This window comes from Podarcis bocagei (genome assembly GCF_964188305.1).
Source record: "Podarcis bocagei genome assembly, chromosome: 6".
Lineage (NCBI taxonomy): Eukaryota > Metazoa > Chordata > Lepidosauria > Squamata > Lacertidae > Podarcis > Podarcis bocagei.
Genome location: NC_138130.1, coordinates 33,353,191 through 33,371,771, shown reverse-complemented (window position 1 = coordinate 33,371,771; position 18,581 = coordinate 33,353,191). Strand labels below are relative to the sequence as shown.

At 42.6% G+C, this 18,581-nt stretch overlaps 1 protein-coding gene across 1 annotated transcript in view; it reads left to right on the top strand.

Moving 5' to 3' along the window:
* The window catches only part of GABRB3 (gamma-aminobutyric acid type A receptor subunit beta3), a 200,545-nt gene that overhangs the window by 78,254 nt on the left and 103,710 nt on the right, over positions 1 to 18,581 (top strand). Inside the window, exon 2 of the mRNA XM_081197581.1 lies at positions 18,455 to 18,502. Coding sequence (XP_081053707.1) covers positions 18,455 to 18,502 — 48 coding nt within the window. The remainder of the gene's footprint in view (positions 1 to 18,454; positions 18,503 to 18,581) is intronic.

The following is an 18,581-nucleotide window of genomic DNA, read 5'->3' as shown; positions in this document are numbered from 1 at the left end:
CTAATCACTATTGCATGTTTTGCAAATTTCCAAGATTCAAGGCAATCTCAATGACTTTTCTTGCTCTCCTTACAGTAACAGCTTTTTAAAATTTTTGCCTTCTGTTGAAAAATGCAATATGGTTTGCTTGCTCGAAGACATCTAAATGTTAATGATGTTACTGTTCCACAGCCACCTCTTCAACCAGACTTCCCCAACCAGGTATCCTCAAGATGAGGGAAAGTCCTCTGAAACTCTTGTGGTAGGGAGTTCCACAAGCTGGGAGCTGCAAATGAGAAGGCCCTGTCCACATTAAAAAAAAAATCCCCCCTTATTTATAGACTGCATAAATACTTTAAAAACTCCTTTTATGGGTCAGGGAAAGTCCAGGCAAAAAGATAAGTCTTTATAAAACTTCTGAAGCAACTGATGGTTGGCACTTCACATTTTGGAGAGAAGAGGGGCCACAGAACAGGAATGACAGCAGAAAATGCCTGTTCAGTTTCCTTGCTCTGTTACTATACATTTGCAGGCTGGACTAGGAGATAGCTGCTTGTGCAGCAGGAGGGAATCTGAGGACAAACCTTACTGTAGGTAAGGTAAAGGTAAAGGACCCCTGGATGGTTAAGTCCAAGTCCAGTCAAAGGTGACTATGGGGTTGCGGTGCTCATCTCACTTTCAGGCCAAGGGAGCCGGTGTTTGTCCACAGACAGCTTTCTGGGTCATGTGGCCAGCATGACTAAACTGCTTCTGGCACAACAGAACACCGTTTTGGAAACCAGAGCGCACAGAAACACCATTTACCTTCCCACCGCAGCGGTACCTATTTATCTACTTGCACTGGGGTATTTTCAAACTGCTAGGATGGCAGGAGCTGGGACAGAGCAACGGGAGCTCACCCATTTCCAGGGATTCGAACCACCGACCTTCTGATTGGCAAGCCCAAGTGGCTCAATGGTTTAGACCACAGTGCCACCCGCACTGTATACAGTGCCAAATGAACAACATTGCGGTTTAGTGATTTGGTTGTATTCATGGCAATGACAGTGTGCATGGAAACAATGCAGAACCAGGGATTTGACCTATGTGCTAAAACTGGAAGAAACTATAGTTTGCCAAATTAGATATGCAGTGTGATTTTATGACAGACCACTATCTATTTCTGCTGTCAGTCAAAGGATCTCTCTAAGACTAAATGGAAGTGGGTTTCCTCATCAATTTATATTCATGACCCACCAGCATCTCTTTGTGCATCTGCCATTCAAAATCAAGATTCGCCCCCCCCCCAAGTGTTAGAAGTGCTATATAAATGTTTCATGTTAATAAATGGATTATACACACAGGGCTTCTTGGAAGCTGAGGAAGAGAAGCAGAGCATGTAGTTGGAAGTTGTATTTATTATTTACAAGATTGATTAGACAGCTTTCCCGAAAGATCAAGGCAATATATGACAATTCAATAAAACAATCAGATTAGAAACAACCTTTAAAAATTAAAACATGAAAGGTTATGTGCAGCAAATGTCAAAAACATAAGCTTTCAAAGGAAGGACTTGAAAGACTCGAGTATCGTTCGCAGCAAAACAGACACACTGTCAAGTCTTGTTTATTCCTTGCATGCAGGATTAATTATACTGGACGGATAGCAAGTCATTTATGAAGGACTGCCTCTTATCCCAAAATGGTGTGTTAGATTTCTATTTTTTCCCCTCTACAAAACTGTTTGTACTTAAAGAGATACTTACACTGGAAGACGTACTGCAACATTCAGTTCAGCAATTAGATGTGGAACAGACTCCTACGAGACTTTGTGGACTCTCCTTCCTCTGAGGTTTTTAAGCAGAGGTTGGGTGGCCATCTGTCATGGATGCTTTAGCTGAGATCCCAGCATTGCAGAGGGTTGGACTGGATTACCCTTGGGGTCCCTCCCAACTATCCAATTCTATGATTCTAGGTGAGGAAACGACATGTTCAAAGTATGATAGGGAAGGTTTTTAATGTTATATTGTGTTTTTATATATGTTGGAAGCTGGCCAGAGTGGTTGGGAAAACCCAGTCAGATGGATGTGGTACAAATAATAAATTATGGTGATGATAAAATCTCCCACATTAGCATGACTTGAAGAGGCTCTGTCATAACAGAGCTCTACTGTGTGGTTATTCTGAAGGTCCATAGCTCATTGGTAGAACTCATACTTTGCATGCAGAAGGTACCTCTACGCAGGACTGGTAGAAAATCCAAATAGTGTAAGCAATACTAAGCCAGATAGCACAACGGTTTCACTTGACACAAGGCAAGTTCTTGAGAATGTGTAGATCAGATCTAAGATGCCACAAGCATGAGATTGCCCAGAAGCATTTAATGTGCATTGCTAGCTTGCTAGACTTGGAGTCCTGGAAACCAGCAGGAAAGTCCATTTTGTGACCAACACTGCACAATGTTGGTTGCTGTTTCCATGACATGTAAATAGTCAGGCGATAGATTTCCACAAAGACACGCTTAAGGACTCGGCTACATTAGTAAAAATAAAATGTTATAAATATGTTATAACACTGTGACACCTGACGGTGCTGTAGAGCTGACATTGGAACTCGATGTAATTTTTCCATTGTGAGCTTTAAAACCGTTTTTTTTCCAGAGCATTTTTTATAGCTGTGTAGATGCAGCCTAAATCCTCAGTCGGTGTTCTCTTCTCCTAAGCAAGCAGACCCCACAAAGGCTGATAGAATTCCATTCTACTTGAGAAAGGAGAGAAGTGATATTGGGCTGGATTACAAGTCTGTTAGTTGGAATTAGTTCCTATTGAAATCAATCAGAAGAACATGTGATCCAACAACTAACTTACACTGGATGCAGCCCATCAGGGGTGCCAACTTGAATAAAATATGGGGGGGGCAGGTAAGCACTAACTCACATAATTAATCACATGACACAACACACACGATTTGAATGGCATTGCCCGTCAACTTGGGGGAGCCCTCGAATTTTTTTGGGGGGGGGTGAGGACACCTTGGCCCCTAGGAGTTGAATCTTATGCAGACCAATGTTTCCTTACATATATCTTTATAATGATTCAGATCAAAAAAAGTCATCATCCATCTACCTGAACACATGTTTTTCAGCATTTTTTTAAAAAAGATAAAAGTGGAACATCTCCACTCTGCCCATGGAGTTAAATATATTCCATTATATTCAGGCCCATTTAAATGCTCTTCACTCAATTATATATGCATGTGTATTTATATATATGTAAAATATAAATGGTGTTAGTTCTTCTGCATCACTTATCCAACGAAGTGTTTCCTCACTTGTCCACACATTGCCAAAGGTTCACTCTGCAATTTCTCTGTACTCCAACACTTGATGTTAAGTAGAGGGGAGGAGGAGATAAATAATGCTGTTATTGACACAGTGCTGAGCTAGAGGATCTTTAGATCTGAACTTTTCTGATGTTTAAATAAGTGTTACAGACACAGAAGCACACCCCCTGCGGCTGAGATCTGAAGCTTTTAAGAGTTCCCAGAGGAAACAAATTCTAAATAGCTGAACTGCACTTAACTATGAAAAAGAGCATGTCGCTATGGTCATGTAAATGATGCTCTTTGAGTGTAGAGTTTGCTAATGTGGATGCAAACTAATTGTGAGAGGGGACCAATCCACATGCCAAGTTCCCTTGCTCCATTGGACACATGAATACTAAACCCAAGCTATGGTGAAACATGTTGAGAAAAGGCACATCTAACTACACGTCTGTTATCCCTTGTACAACCCAGTAATGACCTTCAAAGGCAGTTGATGCCACAGGTGCATGATGTCCACGGCTGCTGCAGGGAGGACCGACAGAATGGACACAGGATGCTGGTATTGGGTTGAATTAGACCACAACTTTATCAATTACAGGATAGAGTAGTCAAAATAAAAAAATTCCTTGCAGTAGCACCTTAAAGACCAACTAAGTTAGTTCTTGGTATGAGCTTTCGTGTGCATGCACACTTCTTCAGATACACTGAAACAGAAGTTGCCAGATCCTTCTATATAGTGAGAAGGTGGGGAGGGGTGTTACTCAGAAGGGTGGTGGGAATGGGAGATAGGCAGATAGCTGAGAGAGCCTCTTGACGACTCTTAACGACTGTAATAGGTCTTACAGGAAAAGGCAAGGGGTGGGAAGGTGAGAAATGGTTTAGTTATGTATAATGAGATAAGGATAGAGTAGGTTTGGCTAAGACATCGGGCATGTATCCTGCATCAAGCTGCCTAATAGCAGGCATAGGCAAACTCCGGGCCTCCAGATGTTTGGGACTACAATTCCCATCACCCCTGACCACTGGTCCTGTTAGCTAGGGATGGTGGGAATTGTAGTCCCAAACATCTATAGAGCCAGAGTTTGCCTGTGCCTGCTAATAGGAACCAAGTGAGGTAGACCCTGTACTGGGGAGTCATCCCTGACATGGATTGGGTGCCATTGGGAGAGGTGTATTGGCCCATCAGTCCCCATGGAGACTCCCAGACAGTGTTGCCCCTCCTGGCCCCTCTAACATGGTATCCCTGTGACTAAGGATCCAGCCAAATGCCTGCCAAAGTTGTAGTTGCTATGAGGTAGGTGAAAACCTGCAAGACGGCCAATTTGCTTTCTCCCTGGCCACCCCCCACCCCCCCAGTATCGCAGGAAGATGGAATATATCCTAACACTTTGTTTTGTTTTGTTTTGTTTTGTTTTGCAGTTAAATTTTTATTCAGTTTTTCTTTTACTTATATTGGTTACAACCATAATTACAAATTTACAGTTTTTGAACCTCCACCAGCACCTCCCACAATCATCCATTTTTCTTATTTTCCCGCATTTTCTATATAATATTGCTGATTTACCATTAACTTTCACCTCTCTAATTCTGTCTTGCAATATACCTTAAAATATTACAAAGTCTCTTTAAACCCCACTAGCGTTGTTTGTTGATCACATATAGTTTCCAGATATTCCGCAAACTTTCCCCAGTCCTCGATGAATTTTTGATCTTTCTGATATCTTATTCTTCCAGTCATTTTATCCAATTCTGCGTAATCTATGAGTTTCATCCTCCATTCATTCAAAGTCAGCAGTTCCTCCTGTCTCCACCTCTGGGCCATCAGTGTTCTTGCCGCTGTAACAGCGTACTGAAACAGTTTATAATCCCGTCTTTTTATCTCTCTTCCTGTTATTCCTAACAGAAAGGATTCTGGTTTCTTAACAAACGAGTATTTAAACATCTTTTTCAATTCACAATAGATCATTTCCCAGAATCCCCTCACCTTCCTACAATCCCACCACATGTGAAAGAGAGATCCTTCTTTTTCTTTGCATTTCCAGCACCTATTACATGTCTTGTACATTTTTGCCAGTTTTACCAGTGTAATATACCACCTGTATCCTAACACTTTGATGCAATTCTCTGATCAAAGACATGGACAGAAATATGTGCACTAAGCATGCATATATATTTGTGGAAATAACATACAAAAGTATTACGGAGAATTGTGGCTGAACTGTTTGTTAGGAGAAACTGTGTACAAAAGAATGTGTACATTAGGAGAAATGTGCAGTGAAATGCTGACAAATTTTCCACAAGGACTGTTTGGGTTTTTCTAAACTACAAACTGGAAATGTGCTGAACTGAATATTGTTTCATTTATCCCTTGTTGGGAGTCAACTGGCTGTTGAGTTAGCAGATGAACTGAATTTAAAAGTGAAGTGTTTACTAGTTATAATCACATACAAGTTGGAATGGATGCATATAAATCTGTTATATATATCCCACAGCTGCATAAACCAAAAGCAAAAGGCCAACCTTTAGAAGCAGTAAAGAAAGACACGACTATCTGGCTTCTTTTTTCTTTTTTCTTTTTTTGCTGCAGAACAGGCTTTAAATAATATACCAAGCTGTTGGTAACTGCTGTGGAAGTTAACAAGCCCTATTCCGTCTCCAAATACATTGGAGGGCTTTTCTAAATTCATGCAAATGTGAGAGTATATGCTTGAGAGAACATGCACAAATAAATCCACATGCTTAAGTTGAATATGGTGGATGAACTTTTATCCTATCTGGTTGAACCCTGAGGAACCAGATGGCTGGTCGGAATCTTCCAACAGGGCCAGCTGCTTTTAGATGCAGCTGGGCTTCAGCTAATGCCCTGCTGTCCCTGGACGAGGTTTTCCAGGGAGAGTAAAATAATGGTCTCTCAGGAGGGCATCAGCTGAAAAAAGAACAGTTGGCATGAGAGAGGAGGATGAGAGTAGAAGCAGCAGAGGGAGCGACTCATTCACATTATGCCAGTGAGCCAGAACTATCCTTACAAGGCATTTTCAATGTCAACGCAGCAGTGGGAAGTGTCACAAATTGAGAATAGACTTCAGACAGGATGGGGAATAAAGAACTAGCTTTATTTTCATGGCTGTGACTGTGAGCAATGCTAGATCACCCCAGAAAGGAATTATATTGAAAAATAGAATGAACAGGAGCCTCCATAGGCATATTTTTGGCTCTTTCTGCATCACACATTGACCAGATATATTAAAAAGTGACATTATGGTCTATATTTCTGTGGTGGTTGCAGTTGCATGCCCTGCGAAGGCTGAAATAACCAACCAACCAATCTTAAAAGGACTTTTTGTAAAGAATTTATCTGTCTTCTATTTCCGAAGGACAGGGATCAGCAGGTTGAAGAGGGTCTTGCCTATCCAGCAGCCGGAATGGAATAGAATCGTCAAACTGAATTGTATAATTGTAGAGTTGGAAGGGACCCCTGAGGGACATCTAGTCCAACCCCCTGCAATGCATAGCTATCATCACATTAGAACTAGCTTGCAGCAAAACAGCACACACATACACACAAACTAGAATCTCTGTTTCTCGTGACATAAATTATCAATTGTCTAATTGGAAATGTCCAGTTGTTCTGATACAAACCTTCACCGCTTCTTCCCTGAAGCAAGAGGTGTTGAGCGCCTTTATTCAATATGAACTGGCAACCTTTTTAAAATTAAAATAAAAATTGTAATGTTTCTCCCAAATATGTCATACTGATGGTTTTGTGATAGAATGTCAGATTATGTTTACCACTGTATTTATGGGGCTAGAGAATGTGAGTGGGAGAGGCTCTTTAGAAGTGCAATAAAGGACCCATGAACATTATTATATTATAATCCCATATAAGTTAAGCATCAAAATTACTTAAAAGCATACTGAATGCTTTTTGTGTACCCAATAGGGTTTTGTTTTTGTTTTAAAAAATGTTTAGTCAGAACCATAAGCTCCTCATACATAAACATTTCAGGAAACCTGATACACACATATATCCTTTATGCCTTAGAGAAAGAGAACTGTAAATTTGTATTAAATTTAAAACCACTTCAATGTGATTTCAGCAACTTCCAGTGATAATTTAATCAGTGCCAGAGTGTTTTTAATATCCCCAAAGTCTTAAATGTAACTTGAATATTTTGCTTTGGGTATTGCAAAAGCTGATTCTCTGTAATGGGCCTGTGGGCTTCAAGGCTAATCTGCTTCTGTCTGTTTGTAAAAGAAAGGAAATGTTTGTGGTTCGAGGATCCGACCCCCGCAAAGTAAAATGAAGACACAGGGACACGTGATATAAGGTTAATGGGCTAGAAAGGCCACAACTTTATTGATTACAGCAATGAAAAGGTATTGGCTTAGGCATTGGATCGCAAAACAAGTGGGTTTATTCACCAGGGGTTCATCACCTGTTGATGCTAATCCAACTATAGGCTCACCCCTGATGTCACCGCCGGTCGTGCCATGGCCTCCCACCAAGCAGGCTTCGGACGGAATACACGACCGCCAGATTCCTTTACCGGAATACCCCTATAAATTGAAGGGATAGGCGATGGCCACACCTAGCACTTCGACACACCACAACACATTATTCCAATGCCTAACCTACCCACCAATACCACCAGAAAGTTGTGACGATTGCTACGAGGTAGGCGAAAAAACCAAAAAGCCTAATGCCAAATGGAAAAACTCCTACCAGGCCCCCCAGACAACCAGGGCGACCAACCTAAGGTCCATAGCAAGGCCAATGACCTAAGCCCTAACTCTAAGGGAGTGGAGGGTGGGTGACTCGCACAGGACGAGAAGAGAAATGAGGCCGGGGAGAGGCTGGCACTGCAGCATAAAGGCTGCTGGACACGCCCTCCCATGGCACCTGGTTGGGCGGCCACCGGGGGGGCGTGAGTGCCAGCCAGGTGAGCTGGAGGCAGGGGGCAACGCCCCCTGCTAGGAGCGGTGTTCGGGCTCCCGCCCACAACCACTCCCCTCTCTTTCAGGGAGGAGAGTCTTTGTGGTTCGAGGATCCGACCCCCGCAAAGTAAAATGAAGACACAGGGACACGTGATATAAGGTTAATGGGCTAGAAAGGCCACAACTTTATTGATTACAGCAATGAAAAGGTATTGGCTTAGGCATTGGATCGCAAAACAAGTGGGTTTATTCACCAGGGGTTCATCACCTGTTGATGCTAATCCAACTATAGGCTCACCCCTGATGTCACCGCCGGTCGTGCCATGGCCTCCCACCAAGCAGGCTTCGGACGGAATACACGACCGCCAGATTCCTTTACCGGAATACCCCTATAAATTGAAGGGATAGGCGATGGCCACACCTAGCACTTCGACACACCACAACACATTATTCCAATGCCTAACCGCCACCCGAGCTAAAGGCTCGCCGCCAATACCTTCCAAGCTGCAACCAATTCCAGATGCTTTTGCTGACACTAGCTAACCAAATGTCATTCCCCAGATCCGATAAGTGGACGCCGTCATTCCGGTATAAAGCTTGGTCGCCAATCCGGATACGGTCATGATAAATGACTCGGCCATACATAGAGCGCACCCAACGGGCTACCGCCCGAATTACGGGTTTCCTGGTTCTTTCAATGGCCATACAGCTTTGCGCACCTCGCCAAACAGTTCGTTTCGAGAAGGAGGACCTTTGCGCACTGCGCCAAACAGTTCGTATCAGGAAGGAGGACCAGAGTTTCCTGGTTCTTTCAATGGCCATACAGCTTTGCGCACCGCACCAAACAGTTCGTTTCAAGGACCAGAGTTTCCTGGTTCTTTCAATGGCCATACAGCTTTGCGCACCGCGCCAAACAGTTCGTTTCAAGAAGGAGGACCTTTGCGCACCGCGCCAAACAGTTCGTTTCAGGAAGGAGGACCAGAACACCGTTGTTCTGGGACACAAGGCTGCAAATGCATTCAAGTCTCTTTTTATGCTCCACAACAAGTCCACACTCCCTCTGTTAGCGAGGTCATTCTCCCCCAAATGAATTACAAGGATGTCGGGAGAGCCAAACTTGGCTACTTTCTCCCACAGCAATGGCATAAGCTCCTCCCAACGCATGCCTCTTCTCGAAAGCCAGGAAACTCGAACACCATGTGGAAGACCAGGATTGTATGCAAGGCCGCAGCTCACCGCTCATACGCGGGCCCCATGAACTATACTGTGGCCGCAAATCCACACGCTTCTCCTGAGCGTAGCTGGGGGTAAAAGACAGAAAAGAAAAGGCAGATAAGTAGGGTAAAGCTGCAGGTCACGTATTAGACTTATAAGCATTGGATTTCCACCGGCCCATTTCTTTGATTCTGTCCGCCGGTAGCCCCAGGTGCGCGGCCGTGGTTGCGGCACCAATCCCAAATGAGTGCCCGGTGTACTCCTGGTGACCCATCTTCATGGACCAGGAACGGACCCGGGCCGGGCGGTCTGAGGTAGAGGTACCGCCTAGTGTCCTCTACCGGGCATGGGCCCTGCTGTGCTGACGCCGCGAGCTTAACTAGGACACCCTTACCAGCCTGATCAGTCTTGGACTGACGTATATCCACTGTCACATTAGAATCGGACAACTGCACGTCCTTGCACCAGAGGCCGCGTGTTGAACCTCGTGCACTAACTTCAAACACCACCTCACCAACTCTAAGCGCGCAAAAGAGGCGATAGCGTATGCTGCGGAAAAGAGACGTGCTTTGAACCTGGACCAGCAAATTGACCTGAGTTTTATGCGTATCTGTGATAACCCGTAAGAAATCGGCTTACGGCCCTCGGCCCTGTGAGGTTGTAACCTGCCCCAACCCTCAATGGCTCTATGGATCAAGAAGTCGCTAGCCAGGTCATGAGCAAATGTAGCTTTTGAAAAGAAGCTGATGGCGGCCACGTGAATCTTTAAGGTTTTAGGTGCACGTCCCAGATCATCGAGATCGGAAAGGTACTGCAAGACAAGTCAGTGGTAGGAGGTACGTCTTGAGAGCCCAGATAACCCAGACCTGAAACCAAGGAAATCACACCAGGCCTCCTTGTAGGACCTGAGAGTGGAGGGTGCCACGGATGCCAATACTCCCTGTATCACTTTGCGTCTCCCACATTCCACAGGTGCTCCGGAAAGTGTTCGGGCAACAGTTGTGCTCTAGGTGCAAGCAACCGGAAGCGAGGTATCTGAAATCGAGACAAGGCATCGGCAATGTCATTATTGGCTCTGGGTACGAATTTGGCTGAAAATCTTATGTTGTACTCAAGGCACCGGAGGACAAACGCCCGCAGAAGGGAGGAGATCCTCTCAGACCGAGATGACTGCCTGGCTAGAATGTTCATGACCGCCAGGTTATCGGTCCTGAAGCACACGCGGAGATCTCGAAAATCTTCCGTCCAGATGTGAGCGGCCACCACTATTGGAAAGAACTCAAGAGAGGTGAGATCCCACGTGATGGCCTGACCTTGCCATGCCGTCGGCCATCATAGTGCACACCAGCGCCCCTTGAAGTACAAGCCAAAGCCTAAGGACCCAGCCGCGTCCAATTGGACCTGGAAGTCTGATGACAGATTCAAGACATCCTGCCTTGACCTGGGGAGGCGGACCCTGTTGTGCGGGTGTCTAAGACCACTGACAGCCTGGCTAGGCGGGCACGCGCATTGGAGTGGACCTGGAAATCAGAGGCCAAATTAAGGATTTCCAGCCATAGGGGGACTCCGTTGTAGTGTTCCAGAAATCTGATCCCCATCTCAAAACCGCCTTGACCAACTTGATAAGTCTTACTCTATGGCGCAGGTGCTTGAGGCCCGCTTACAACCTGGCTAAGCAGGAGCAAAATGGGCGGCCTGGTGAAACTACTCTACATGCGAAGTTGAAATGATCTAGCAAGGACTGGACCTGTCTAAAAGCGACTTTATTATTATTATTATTATTATTATTATTATTATTATTATTATTATTTCGGGAAGGGTTTGACGAATAGTTTCGTTAAGGGCAACTATTTTCCCCACTGGCAGGCGGGCAGATTGAGCTGCTGCGTCAAGCTCTATACCCAGGCAAGTAAGATGCGTTGAGGGTCCGCCTTATCTGCTGTGAGGGGAACTCCCAGCTCCTGGGCCAAAGCTGAGAAGGCCTCCAGAAGGGAGGCACATTTGCCAGTATTGGGTTTCCCAATGAGTAGAAAGTCACTGAGGTAACGTGTCGCCCCAGGTGAGTTGGTTCTGTAGCGCAAGGCCCAGTCCCAACAAGTGCTAAATGTCTCAAAGGCCGAGCCAGCTGCAGAACAACCAATCGGCATAGCCTTGACAATGTAATATTTCCCTTGAAATTTGAATCCCAGCAAATGAGAGTCATTGGGATGAACTGGCAATAGACAGAAGGCTGACTATGTCACATTTTGTCAAGAGTGCCTCGTAACCAAGATTCCGGATAAGTCTTAGTGTCCGATCAAAGAATTCAATCGAAGAATGCGGAGAGGAGGGAGCTGGTGGGGGGGGCACCCGGATATGAACCAGGGACCTCTTGATGTGCAGTCAAATGCTCTACCACTGAGCTATACCCCCTTATTGTTGTTGTTATCATTCTATTATTATTTATCTGTTATTTATTTATCTATTTATTGTTATTATTATTTATTATTGTTGTTATTTATTAAAATCTAGTCCAGTATTATTTGTTCAATCAATTACCACTGTAAGTAGAATTAATTACTGATACTATCAATTGTCTACCGTAACTGACGATGATATGAAATAATTATTCATTATAGGGGATTGATCGGAAAAACGCTGCTCATAATCATCAATGAACGATCTAAATGCATTTAGGCAGTGTGAAATATGTTTGGGGTTATTATCCCATCCATGTGGCACCCCCGATGAATTATGGCTATTGGCACCCATGCAGCCTGAGGTGTGAGTTGATTCCGTTGCAGAGCGCTTCCTCTTAGGCGCCAAGGATAACATGCTAAAGCTACTGCCACAAACACGTGCCACCGCTTACAAGTGGTTGTACAGGGACGTGTTATTGATTCTGAAACAAATATACTAACTAATGATTGCTTTACTTGAAATAAACAATGATTCTCAAGCATTCAGTTAAATGTTTAATTGTTTATCCCATTAGTATGTGCTTGCGTGTGTTATTTATTACCCTCTCTCTCTATATATTAATATTTATTATTATTATTATTATTTATTCTTTTTTAATTTTTTTTTTAAAAATAAGATGCTTCCTACTTCATATTATAATATCTCATTCAATCCCCTGCAATGCAGAATATACCGGGCTCCCATACGGGGATCAAACCAGCAACCTTAGCATTATCGGCCCCATGCTCTAACCAGTTGAGCTATCCAGGCTCTCTAGAATTGTGTGGGACCCCGAGGGTCATTTAGTCCAACCCCTTGCAAAGCAGGAATATATAATTGTTCCATACAGGGATCAAACCTGCAACCTTGGCGTTATTGTCACCACGCTCTAACCAACTGAGGGTTCCGAAATATATGTAAATTATTTATTATTAATGAATTTTATTTTATTTATTTACCAGGAGGCTGTTATGTTATTTGTTTATTTATATATTTATCTATGGATTTGTTTAATTAATTAATCAATTTAATCTTGGTATGTGACGTCATTCCACTTATTCTCTTTTATTATTATTAATGTATATTTATCATTATTTATTTATTATAATGATTTTTCAAAAAATTAAATAAATAAATTGCATCCACTTATTTTATTTATTATTAGTAGTATTTTATTCTATTATTTATCTATTCATTTTTATTTATTTATTTATTTGTTGTTGTTGTTGTTATTCTATTATTTATTGTTATTGTTATTTATTACAATCTATTCCAGTATTATTTGTTCAAATAATTACCACTGTAAGTAGAATTAATTGATGATGCTATTAATTGTCCACCATAACTAATGATGATATGAAATAATTATTCTTCACTTGACTGTTTGGTTTGTATTTGCCTATAAATTTATTTATTTGCCACCAAGCAAAGGGCCTGGCAGATAGACACAGCTAAATAACACACAAGCATATAGGGATGGAACAATGGGCAGCCCCCACACTGCAATCAAATGGAAATGTCCCTTTAACTAACAATTTGAAAAAGATAAGGTTATGCTGGAGGCCCCAGCAGAAGGAAAATGCTGCCAAAGACAATGTATCCTTGATTGGCCATCCGCCAGGTACCTGAATCAACAATGTACCACGAACTGCCTGTCTTTAAGCGACAATGTATCCTGCCTGGTAGTTATTATTATTAATTTTATTTATTTATTTTGTTAATTATTATTATTATTATTATTATTATTATTTATTATTTTAAATCATTATTATTTTATTTATTTATTTATTTATTTATTTATTTATTTAATCAGTAAATATATTGCTAATCATTGATTCACTAATTCTCAATAAACTATTACAATGTAATTAAAGTTACTATAAAGCCGCTATCAATTTACACTAGCTATTGCTACTGGTTAATTAGCACCCTATTGTGTCCAATAAACTGGTCAAATTCAGACTTTATTCAAGCATCTCAAATCAGTTAAAATAATATAAAAGTAATGTAATCCCCAGTTAGTAAAATCTCAAGCCTCTTAAATTAGTCTCTAATCAATTACTGAATATGTTGGTGCAAAACGAATGGATTGATGAAGTTACCTGATTGATATTTTAAATTAGATGTAAATAATATTTTGCAGATATTAATTAGCAAATTGAGACCACCGCTGACCACTAGATATTAGATAGTAAGGAACCTGCCTCCACCAGGGGGGCCTGCTTCAATTAACCTGCAATATATCTGGCAAACTGAATTTCAAGAGCAATGGGCGGAGACGACTGCAGGTAAAGCAGCCCGCAAGGGAGTGGCAGTAAAGGTGTTACTAGAACAACAAACGAGAACTGGTTCTGCAGCTAAAGCATAAGCTGCCTTCTGTAATACCAGGAGGCTGTTAATTGCCCAGCTATTCGGTGCTTAAGGGAAAACAAAGCAACCCTGGCCGGTGATCAAGGTGATCAAAGGACAATGCGAGGGGAAGGGGAGTGGGGGTGTGACTGCGTCTCCCAAGTAAAACAAATGCCCAAAGCAGCTAGGATAACTGCCAGGCAAATAAAATCGCGTTCAACTAAGTAGTTCTTTGGATAGCATGTTCAACTAACAAAGACTTTGGAGTAAGCTGAACAGAATTACCCTGGGGATGCAGCTGCAGTATAGCTGCACACTCTTAAAACAAGTAGGGGGGGGATTGCAAGTCCGGTGCACAGGAAAAGTTTTAAAACTAAAGGGGATAAAGAAACACCCAGCGATAGCTTTTATTACTATGAGGCAACAGCGGGAAAGAAACACCAGGCCTACCCAGAAATACTATCTGCTTTTAAACCAAGGGGGGTGTGGAGTGAGGGAGCTTGGAGCACCAGGAAGGGTTTATGGTAAAGCAATAAGCAGCAAAATGGGACAATAGCAAAATTGGGGCAATGCAGTCGTCTGAAAGAAGTTTTTAAATGGAGCTGCCTCCCCCTGAAATCGTTAAAAGTGTTCATCCCGCAGTAACAGACTACTGGTCCATCTAGATCAGTATTGTCAGCACTGACTGGCAGCACCACCTGGAGATGGTGAGGATTGAACCTGGGACCTTCCACATGCAAGGCAGAAGCTCTGCCACTGAGCTACGCCCCTAAAGCCAGCTAGCGAAGGGGGAGGGAGGACAATGTCAGCTCAGGAGGGACAATATTCCAGAGTAGGGAGGGGGGTAACGAAGGGGAAAGGGGGGGAGTTGAAATAATAATAAACTGCTGGAAAAGCCCTCACAGGAATTCACAGCAATACGGCAGTTTTAAAATGCACCAGCAAATCTATGCAGTTTTAAAATGCACCAGCAAATCAAACAGAAATAGTAAGCACTCATAGATTTAAAGTCGGAGAAGCACAGCACACACATACACAGTGTAAAGGCTTCGGGATCAGAGTTGAAATTAGGAACAATTAGGAGGTATTTGGAGAAAAGGAAAGAGGGAATTAAAGGTGGAATTAAAGTAAAGGTAAGGTGAAAGCAAAGGAGGGATTACAGGCTTCCCTTTCTCAGAAGTCCTCTTCCAAGTTAGCTCCACGTGGCCGCTTCTCGCTGCAGGAACACTGAAGAGAGAGTATCCTTCTGACTCGCACAGGACGAGAAGAGAAATGAGGCCGGGGAGAGGCTGGCACTGCAGCATAAAGGCTGCTGGACACGCCCTCCCATGGCACCTGGTTGGGCGGCCACCGGGGGGGGGCGTGAGTGCCAGCCAGGTGAGCTGGAGGCAGGGGGCAACGCCCCCTGCTAGGAGCGGTGTTCGGGCTCCCGCCCACAACCACTCCCCTCTCTTTCAGGGAGGAGAGTCTTTGCCTGAAATGCTGTAATCATATAGCTGGCATTGAACCTGTAGACACGAACAGCATTTAGCACATACTTGACTCTCAGTCCAAAGAATTACCAGTCTCTTCCATTTTGAAAGCATTTAAGCCTCCACTGGATTTCAGCCATACTCTACAGACTTTAGGATACTGTGCAGCAATATCGAGCCATTGAAAGTGCCAAGATGGTTTCAGCTTAATTTATTGACTGTGTTCATTTCACCAATTGGAATATTAGGGCCACGTTTATTTATTTCATAAAACCTACACAGCACTTGATTGAAAAGAAACCTCAAAGCAGTTTATAAAAAAGAAAAAAAATTAAAAATCAAGAAAAAAGTACAACAGTACTTTAAAACATACAGAAGTTGAAATATTAATTAAAAGATTAAAATGACCTCAACTTGCTAAGCACCTGGGTAGGTTTGTCTAAATAAGAATGTTTTTAGCAGGCACTTGATCTCAATAGGCAGGGCGTTCCAAAGTGTAGTAGCTGCCACACTAACAATTGAGGTCTTACAAATGCAGATTAATTGGGGTGAATACTATACTGGGCTTGATTAAGGAAAAGACAAGGGCAGACAGCTTTCCTGTGTTCTGATGAAATACCTCTTAGAAATGTCTAAGGGAATAAATGACAAATAGGTTAATCTACAATTTTATTTATTAATTTGGGAAATAAATGTTCAAGTTGTTCTGCAGCACAAGGCTGCTAGGGCAGAGCACACTTAAAAACTGTTAATTTACAGGCCATAACCCAATGAGAAAATCAGAAGGCAGCAGGCTGGCATGCTAGAATGCATGGGCAGCTAAAGCATTGCTCAGTTGGCACCAATATGAATCAGGGTTGGAGCCAAGTGAGCTTCTCTGGGTAGGGCATTCCAGATGCAAGTTACCACAAGTGAGAAATCCCTGCCAACTGACTTCTTGTGCCAGGAGAACTCAGTAAAACCTCTGCTGATGACCATGAGGTTTGGGCAGGAATGTGTGGTAGGAGACAGTGCTTCTGTGTCCCAGACATGAGCAGTAGCGGCCAACCCCCAAAATGACATCACTCTGTGTGCTTGTAAAGCTGACTGCAGAGCAGAGTTGGAAGGGAATGGGAAAGAGTGACCGTAGAAAAGAAAATAATAACCCATTTAGTGCTGGCCCCCTCCTCTACAAGGATACCATGGAAATTGATTGGCAGATAAAGAGGTACCTTGGAAAGCTACCCCTCCTGAGTGATTAGAATAGCTGGGAAATGGTTATCAATGCCCTTTCTAACAAGACCAAATTGCAGATATTTGTCTCTTCATAATGGGGAGATACTACACTAACATGAGGCCACTGTTATCCTTTAATTCAGCTCTATCGTGGACTTTTCTGCAGCTGAAAAAGCTGCACTGTAATTAATGGTTTGCCTGAGGATCAGCCCTGATATAGCCAAAATAATAATAATCACATCTTGTATTTTCTGGAAGGCAACCTGAAAGCATGTTTTGATACCGGTCCCAGACTCCTGGGTGCTCAGTACAGGTTAAACACAGCAGAGTTCTCTGTTTCACATTAGTAGTGTTTCATTTTATTCTCTAAAGTTGAATCTGTATCCTGAGTCATAAGCACAAATATAACCCATTAGCTTTCTCAGCAACACTGATGGCAGCAACAGCAAAACCATATGTTCTCCATTTGATTTACCATCAGCAGCAACTGCCTGGCTGCCCACAGTTATTCTCTGCTTAATAATATTGGCTCATAATAAGTGAATATCTGCTATTAACTAGCATGTGAAGAATTTTTAATAGGAATCATGATGCCTCCGGTTTTGCGCTTCTATAAATCTCTTCCTCCAGTGCTGCACTGTTGGAAAACTAAAAGAATTTCCCCCAGTGTGTCAAAACAGAATGGCTTTGACTTCAAGTGATGTCAATTACCGAGCAAGCTTGAGGGGGGGGGGGGATGAAACAGAGCATCTAACTGCATACACACACTCTTTGATTTTTGTGCAGTGATCAGTGATAGACTTTGCTAAGCTGCTTCTCTGGATTATTATTTTTTTGATGCTGCTACATCAATAAAAACTCCAGCTGTAATTTATCCACTTCATCTGTGTTGTACTGTGGTCAAAATGAATGTGTCATCTATGCCTTAGATTTTACCATCAGTTACTTTATGCTTGTCTTACTGCTATTACAGGCCAGTCTTCTGACTACTTTTCAATCTTTTTGCGTACTCTTCTCCTATCTAGTTCATCTTGTCTCAATACAAGCCTGCATTACCTAAATGTATTGACTGTCCGGGCAAGCAGGGAACTGTGTAGTTCAACAGCATGCCTATGTACCCACAGGAAAGCTAGGCCATATTTTAACTATATATGCATGCGCTTTCTCGTGTTCTCCCCTCTCCCCTCTTTTGGCACAGCTGTGAGATAAAAGGCATTTGCTTCCCGTTTCAACTAACCAAGGTTTGTTGTTGCATCCAAACCTAGACAAACTGTGGTTAGTGTTAAAAATGGTTTCTTGAACAAAGCCAACTTTGAATCATGGCCAGTGAAATACTACTGAATAAACTGACTTGTTAGCGAATGTTTGTTTTGCGGTTCTAGAAAAGGCTTTGGCGATGAAAGGCAGAAACCTTTGCTCAGTGAGTGGCTCCAGGTCTTGAAATGAGATCTGTGTGGGATGTTAGTAGGAAAATGGGGCAAAGAAAAGGCAACAGGAAAAAAAAATGGAAACATAGACTTAATGGATCATTTCTTTCTTATTTTTTAGGAATGCTGTGGAAGAAAACAAAAAACTCTATGCAATTTATGACACAAGGTAAGTCATAAAACTGTGCAAAAACAAAAAAGTGCAAAAAACAAAGCTCAGATATAAAAGTTTGAGATTATTTAATCAC